Genomic DNA, 8019 nt, shown 5'->3' with positions numbered 1-8019 from the left:
CCCTCCCTCTTGAAACTTCCTCCCACCCCTCTGGGTTGTCACAGAGCGCCAGGTTGGGCTCCCTGAGTCACACAGCCAATTCTCCCTGGCTGTCTGTTTTCCGTATGGTACGGTATGTGTTTCCACGCTACGCTCTCCATTCGTCCCACCCTCTTCTTCCTGCTCTGTGTCCACAAGCCTGTTCTCTATGTCTGAATATCCATTGCTGCCCTGAAAATAGGTTCATCAGTACTATCTTCCTAGATTCCGTGCACGCGTGCTCAGTCGCTTCAGTCCTGTCCGACTCTTTGCGACACTGTGGACTGTGGCCCACCAGGCTCCTCTGTCCATACAAGAACACTGGAGTGGGTTGCCACGCCCTCCTCCAGGGGAATCTTCCCGACCCGGGGATGGAATTTGAGTCTGCCTGCATCTACTGCATTGCAGGTGGATTCTTTACCCATCGAGCCACCTGGGAAGCCCTTCTAGATTCCATATATATGCATTGCTGCTGCTAAGTCACTTCAGTCGTGTCCGATTCTGTGCGACCCCATAGACGGCAGCTCACTAGGCTCCCCCATCCCTGGGATTCTCCAGGCAAGAATACTGGAGTGGGTTGCCATTGCCTTCTCCATATATATGCGTTAATACACGATATTTGTTTTTCTCTGAATTATTTCACTTTGTATAACAACATTTGTTTCTCTCTTTCTGACTACACTTTGTATATCAGGCTCTAGGTTCATCCACCTCATTAGAACTGACTCAAATGCATTCCTTTTAATAGCTGAGTAATATTCCACTGTGTACATGTACCACAACTTCTTTATCCATTCATCTGTTGATGGACATCTAGGTTGCTTCCATGTCCTCACTATTGTAAATAGTGCTGCAAGGAATCTTGGGGTGCATGTGTCTTTTTCAGTATAGTTTCCTCAGGGTACATGCCCAGTAGCGGGATTTCTGGGTCACATGGTGGTTTTAGTCCTAGTTTTTTAAGGGATCTCCACACTGTTCCCCGTGATGGCTGTATCAGTTTACATCCCCACCAGTGCAAGAGGGTTCCCTTTTCTCCACACCCTCTCCCACATTTATTGTTTGTAGACTTTCTGATAATGGCCATTTGGACTGGTGTGAGATGATGCCTCATCGTAGTTTTGATTTGCAGCTGTCTGAGGAGGCCTTACAAATAGCTGTGAAAAAGAAGAGAAGCGAAAAGCAAAGGAGAAAAGGAAAGATATAAGCATCTGAATGCAGAGTTCCAAAGAATAGCAAGAAGAGATAAGAAAGCCTTCTTCAGCGATCAATGCAAAGAAATAGACAAAAACAACAGAATGGGAAAGACTAGAGATCTCTTCAAGAAAATTAGAGATACCAAGGGAATATTTCATGCAAAGATGAGCTCGATAAAGGACAGAAATGGTATGGACCTAACAGAAGCAGAAGATATTAAGAAGAGATGGCAAGAATACACAGAAGAACTGTACAAAAAAGATCTTCACAACCCAGATAATCACCATGGTGTGATCACTGACCTAGAGCCAGACATCCTGGAATGTGAAGTCAAGTGGGCCTTAGAAAGCATCACTATGAACAAAGCTAGTGGAGGTGATGGAATTCCAGTTGAGCTATTCCAAATCCTGAAAGATGATGCTGTTAAAGTGCTGCACTCAATATGCCAGCACATTTGGAAAACTCAGCAGTGGCCACAGGACTGGAAAAGGTCAGTTTTCATTCCAATCCCAAAGAAAGGCAATGCCAAAGAATGCTCAAACTACCGCACAATTGCACTCATCTCACACGCTAGTAAAGTAATGCTCAAAATTCTCCAAGCCAGGCTTTAGCAATATGTGAACCGTGAACTTCCTGATGTTCAAGCTGGTTTTAGAAAAGGCAGAGATCAAATATCCAACATCCGCTGGATCATGGAAAAAGCAAGAGAATTCCAAAAAAACATCTATTTCTGCTTTATTGACTATGCCAAAGCCTTTGACTGTGTGGATCACAATAAACTGTGGAAAATTCTTCAAGAGATGGGAATACCAGACCACCTGATCTGCTTCTTGAGAAATTTGTATGCAGGTCAGGAAGCAACAGTTAGAACTGGACATGGAACAACAGACTGGTTCCAAATGGGAAAAGGAGTTCATCAAGGCTGTATATTGTCACCCTGCTTATTTAACTTCTATGCAGAGTACATCATGAGAAATGCTGGACTGGAAGAAACCCAAGCTGGAATCAAGATTGCAGGGGGAAATACCAATAACCTCAGATATGCAGATGACACCACCCTTATGGCAGAAAGTGAAAAGGAACTAAAAAGCCTCTTGATGAAGGTGAAAGAGGAGAGTGAAAAAGTTGGCTTAAAGATCAACATTCAGAAAACGAAGATCATGGCATCCAGTCCCATCACTTTATGGGAAATAGATGAGGAAACATTGGAAACAGTGTCAGACTTTATTTTTTTGGGCTCCAAAATCACTGCAGATGGTGATTACAGCCATGAAATTAAAAGATGCTTACTCCTTGGAAGGAAAGTTATGACCAACCTAGATAGCATATTCAAAAGCAGAGACATTACTTTGCCAACAAAGGTTCATCTAGTCAAGGCTATGGTTTTTCCTGTGGTCGTGTATGGATGTGAGAGTTGGACTGTGAAGAAGGCTGAGCGCCGAAGAATTGATGCTTTTGAACTGTGGTGTTGGAGAAGACTCTTGAGAGTCCCTTGGACTGCAAGGAGATCCATCCAGTCCATTCTGAAGGAGATCAGCCCTGGGCTCTCTTCGGAAGGAATGATGCTAAAGCTGAAACTCCAGTACTTTGGCCACCTCATGCGAAGAGTTGACTCGTTGGAAAAGACTCTGATGCTGGGAGGGATTGGGGGCAGGAGGAGAAGGGGACGACAGAGGATGAGATGGCTGGATGGCATCACTGACTCGATGGACATGAGTCTGAGTGAACTCCGGGAGTTGGTGATGGACAGGGAGGCCTGGCATGCTTCGATTCATGGGGTCGCAAAGAGTTAGACATGACTGAGCGACTGAACTGAACTGAACTGAATAATGAGCGATGATGAACATCTTTTCATGTGTTTATTGGCCATCTGTATGTCTTCTTCAGAGAAAGGTCTAAGTCTTCTGCCCACTTCTTGATTGGGTTGTTTGTTTTTCTGGTGTTGAGTTTCATGAGTTGCTTGTATATTTTGGAGAGTAATCCTTTGTCAGTTGTTTCCTTTGCTGTTATTTTGTCCCGTTCTGAGGGTTGCCTTTTCACCTTGTTTATAGTTTCCTTTGCTGTGCAAAAGCTTTTAAGCTTAATTAGGTCCCATGTGTTTGTTTTTGTTTTCATTTCCATTTCTCTGGGAGGTGGGTCACGGAGGATCCTGCTGTGATTTGTCATAGAGTGTCCTGCCTGTGTTTTCCTCTAAGAGTTTTATAGTTTCTGGTCTGACATTTAGGTCTTTAATCCATTTTGAGTTTATCTTTGTGTCATAATACAATTCTGATATGATCATTTCAGGCCTCACCCCAGTGGGTAATGGATTCTGATGCATAACCTGCAGACCGCACAAGGGCCCGCCCCTCCGCGAGCTTTTCTTCCCTACAACCTGCGTTTGTCCGTCAGCGGCACCACCATCTAACATTTGTTCAGGCCAAATGCAAAGATGTCAATCTTGATTTCCAGCCCCCTTCCCCAACCCCTCCCTCTCCCTCCAATCCATCAGCAAGTCCTCTCACCTCTGTCTTCAGACAAATCCCAGATCTAACCATTTCCCTCCATCTCCATTTTCCTCACTCTCATCCAAGTCTTCCGTGTCTTATATTTGGGGGTCATGTGATGATCTTCTATGTAGGATCCTTGCTTCTTACCCCACACCCTCTCCGGTAACTCTCCACTCCACAGCCAGAGTAAGCTTTTAACAATACAGATGGGAGCATGTAGCTCCCCTGCACAGAACCCTCCAGCGCCTCACCACTGGCCTTAGGATAAAATGCAACCTCCTGACAGACACACACTGCTGCATATAAAATAGGTGACCCACAGGGACCTACCGTATAGCCAGAGAACTCTGCTCTGCTCCGTGATGACCTATATGGGAACAGAATCTAAGAAAGAGCGGGTGTATGTATAACTGGTTCACTTTGCTGTGCATCAGACACTAATACAACATTGTTCAATCAGCTGTACTCCAATAAGAATGTTTTTTTGAAGATTTAAGTCCTGCTTTTATTTTTTCCCCATCTTAAAATGTATTTTTAATTGGAGGATACTTGCTTTACAATAGTGTGTTGGTTTCTGCCATACATCAGCACGAATCAGCCATAGGTATGCTGATGTCCCTTCTCTCTCAGACCTCCCTCCCACCTCCCACCCCATCCCTCTAGGTTGTTTTTATTTAAAAAAAAAAAAAAAAAAAAAATGGCGATCTCCACGGCATGATCATCAAGGCCTTCTGTGACTGCCGTTACTTCTCGAGCTCCCTGCCCGCTCTGCTTCAGCCACAAGAGTCTTCTTGCTCTTCCTGGAATACGCCACGCTCTTCACCGCCTCAGTGCCTTGGCGCTGTTCTGTGGGAAACACTTGCCTCCCGTTTGTCACACCCTGGTTCCTTCTGTCCTCCACAGGGCAAAGAGCCTCAGCGGAATGCATAAATGAGGGGTCTTGGGGGCTGAGTCTTCTGGGTTTGAATCTCAGCTCTGCTGCTTACTAGCTGTGTGACCTTGGGGAAAGGTGCTTAGCTCCTCTGTGCCTTGATTTTCCTATCTGTTAATAGAGATAGTAAAAGTACTTGTTATCCAAGGTTGCTGAGAGGGTTAAATAGAAGTGATCCCATTAAATGAGTTAATGTACAAAAAAAGACTCAAAAGCTGTGGCATCTATAAAACACTTGGTAGTGCTATTATTGAGGAGGGCGTGGCAACCCACTCCAGTGTTCTTGCCTGGAGAATCCCCATGGGCAGAGGAGCCTGCTGGGTTATAGTCCATGGGGCTGTAGTCGGACATGACTGAGCGACTAAGCACAGCACAGCACAGTGCTCTTACTGTCCTGCAGGGAGCATCTTAAATACTCTGAGGGGCCTTTCCTGGCCACCGCAGACCCCGCCCCCACCCCTCCACACCCCCATCTCTCTGTCTGCATCCCTGTCACTCCACCCCCAGTACGTTTCTTGTTTAGGTGTTTATTGTCTACTCTGCCCGCTTCCCTAGACTGTAACTTTCATGAGGGCAAGGACTTTCCTGAGCTGGTATTCTGCAGGTTCTCAATAAATCTTTGTTGAATGGCTGTGGAAGGAATGGAGGCCGAAGTCCATTGATTCCCTCCGTTCCCAGCAGCCCTGAGAGCTGGGTGCTGGCACTCCAGGGCCACGTGTCAAAAACAATGCTCAGGGTTTTTTTCTTGGGAGCCTGGGAACCCCAGGCAGGGGGCCTACTTTTAGAAGCCCTGGGGGCATTGGTGGGCACCAACCCTTAGCAGGGGACAATCAGAGCCTGGAGTCTGGACTGGAGACGGCTCGGTCCATCAGTCTCTAGTGGACTACTGATCCTCTCTGTGCCTCCACTTTCTCACATGTAAAACTGCGAGAATACCAGCTACCTCACAGGGCTGTTAGGGAGATTAAGTGGGATAATATATGTAAAACACAGCTCCCTGCCCGGCTTGGAGTAAAGCTCTCCAGATGGTTAGTTATCATTATTGTTGTTGTCAGTGCCATATCTAAGTGTCATTCTTCTGAGCATGAATGGGGGTGCGCGAGGGACTTGGAGGGTGCAGGTAGTTGAAGACACAGACATAAAGACAATTAGGGGAGAGAAGTGGACTGGAGTCATCAGCTGTGTTTGTATTCATGAGTGCCTCTGTGCGTGTGTTTGTGTGCGCGCGTGGGGAGGAGAGGCGGCATGGATCCAAAGGAGAAATCCGGTCTTTCCTCGGAACTCGGTTTTGGGGAGCCCGAGGGGCCTGGCTTTCCCTGCGGCAAGGAAGACTGGGAAGCTGCCTCCGCCCCGCGCACGCTCAGCCCAGAACCCGAGGCCAAACAACCGAGCGTCTCGATTGTGTGCTTCTGGGATTAGGCGGCTGGATGGGGCAGGGGTGGGGGGGCTGACTTGCGCCCCCGCGGCCAGCACGCTTGGTCCAGACTTGGGGAATCCCAGGGCGGGCAGGACCGCCTCGCTCCCCGACCGCCCCGCGCCCGGGCCCCGCCGCCCGCTCCGCAGCCTCGGATGCTCCCGAACGCCCGCGGGCGGGGCCTGCCTTCCGGAGCTGGGTTGACGGGCGGCGCGGGGCGGGGAAAGGGCCGCTACTTTCCCAGAGTGGCGGGGCGACGTCAGGCGGAAGGGCGCGGGGCGCGCACGCTTTAAATGGCATTCGCTGTCATCCGAGCTCGCAGCCGTGTGGGCAGGAGCCGGCTATATAAGCGGCGGGCCGGGCCGACGCCGGGCAGACGGCGACAGCGGCGGCGGCGAGCGCCTCGGAGCAGCGCACCCCCCACCCCACCCAGCCCCGGAGGCCCGCGCCCCCCGACGGGCCCGCCCGCCCTCCAGAGGAGCGCCGACCCGGGCCCGTGAGGGCCGCCACCACCCCGCAGCAGATTTGGATCCTCCGCGCGGCGAGCCCCAGGCTGCTGCCTCCCGGGGGGCCCCGGCGCAGCGGCCGCCCCCGGAGAGCCCCGCCGCCCCGCCGGCCGACCCCGAAAACGCCGGCCGCGCCATGGCGGCCGCCAAGCCCGGCGAGCTGATGGGCATCTGCTCCAGCTACCAGGCGGTGATGCCGCACTTCGTGTGCCTGGCCGACGAGTTCCCGCAGCCCATGCGGCCCGCCAAGCTGTCCAAGGGCAAGGGCCGGCTGCGGCGGCCGCGCCAGTCCCGTTTCAAGACGCAGCCGGTGACCTTCGACGAGATCCAGGAGGTGGAGGAGGAGGGGGCGTCCCCTATGGAGGAGGAGAAGGCCAAGAAGTCGTTCCTGCAGAGCCTGGAGTGCCTGCGCCGCAGCACGCAGAGTCTGTCGCTGCAGAGGGAGCCGCTCAGCGGCTGCAAACTGAGGAACAGCCTGGACTCCAGCGACTCCGACTCGGCCCTGTGACCGGCGCCGCCCGCAGCCGGGACTCGCGCGCCCGGGCGGCGCGTCGCGACGGACCAGCGTGCGAACCCCGAGGGGGCCCCGCGCCCTGCACTCGGGGTCCCCTATCCGCTGAGCACCCTGGTTGGGGGACCGCCTGGACCCTCACCCGACAGCAAACTGGTCCGGGCGCCCCGAGCTGAGCTGGCCCCGGGCGGGAGCGCGCGCCGGGAAGCCGGGGCGCCGGGGAAGGGGGTGCCGCCTTTCTTTGCCCTTGTAAATGTTTATTTTTTAACTCTTCCCAGTACGAACTCTGCTGTGAGTGTGTGCGGGGAGGCGCACCCGCACTGAGTCGCCGCGGGTCCCTGGGGCTTCGCGGAGAGTCGCTCCACGCCCTTGTCCGATGGTCTGAAACTCCGATTTTTGCACACCGCTCCACCGTGCCCACCCCTCCCGGCCACCCCCCGCGCGCACACCCGTTCACACTCACGCCGACCCACTCTCGCTGAACACTTTTATAATTGTTAGGCGCGGCCGATGGGACTTGGGGCGCAGCGCAGCTGGCGCTGTGGCCGGAGGATTGATATTTATTTTTGCATTGCGATGGCTGACGGCGTTTATTTAACGATCTTTTTACCTAGATATGTCTGTGAGGCTCCCGAACGGAGACAAATAAAGTCAATATATTTGCACAGTGCATTTCTCAAGGCTCTTGACTTCTTGGACTCCTTTAGTGCCCAGGTTCCCAAAACTAGGGGAGACGTGGGGAGGATTAATTCGCTGGAATGGGGGGGCGGACAGGAATCCCCGGCTGGAAGTAACTCCATCAGCTTCGGTCACCGGTACGAAGTCGCAGCCCCAGTGCGCGGGTCCATGACCTACCTCCCCAGGGGACCCGCCGGCCCGAGCTCTCCTGCCTCCCAGGACTGTTCTCCGTCACCAGTGTCCAGGACGGGGTGGAGCCGCTAGGGAGCTGAAGGTTG

At 52.2% G+C, this 8019-nt stretch overlaps 1 protein-coding gene across 1 annotated transcript; it reads left to right on the top strand.

The window, feature by feature from the left end:
* The first annotated feature begins 6344 nt into the window (after nt 1-6344).
* C15H11orf96 (chromosome 15 C11orf96 homolog) lies at nt 6345-7735 on the top strand. The gene has a single exon (XM_027562612.1). The coding sequence runs from the start codon at nt 6689-6691 to the stop codon at nt 7058-7060; it is 372 nt and encodes a 123-aa protein (XP_027418413.1). The 5' UTR covers nt 6345-6688; the 3' UTR covers nt 7061-7735.
* The last annotated feature ends 284 nt before the right edge of the window (nt 7736-8019 follow it).

This window comes from Bos indicus x Bos taurus, chromosome 15, assembly GCF_003369695.1.
Source record: "Bos indicus x Bos taurus breed Angus x Brahman F1 hybrid chromosome 15, Bos_hybrid_MaternalHap_v2.0, whole genome shotgun sequence".
NCBI classification, from domain to species: domain Eukaryota; kingdom Metazoa; phylum Chordata; class Mammalia; order Artiodactyla; family Bovidae; genus Bos; species Bos indicus x Bos taurus.
This window is presented reverse-complemented; position numbering and strand designations above follow the sequence as displayed.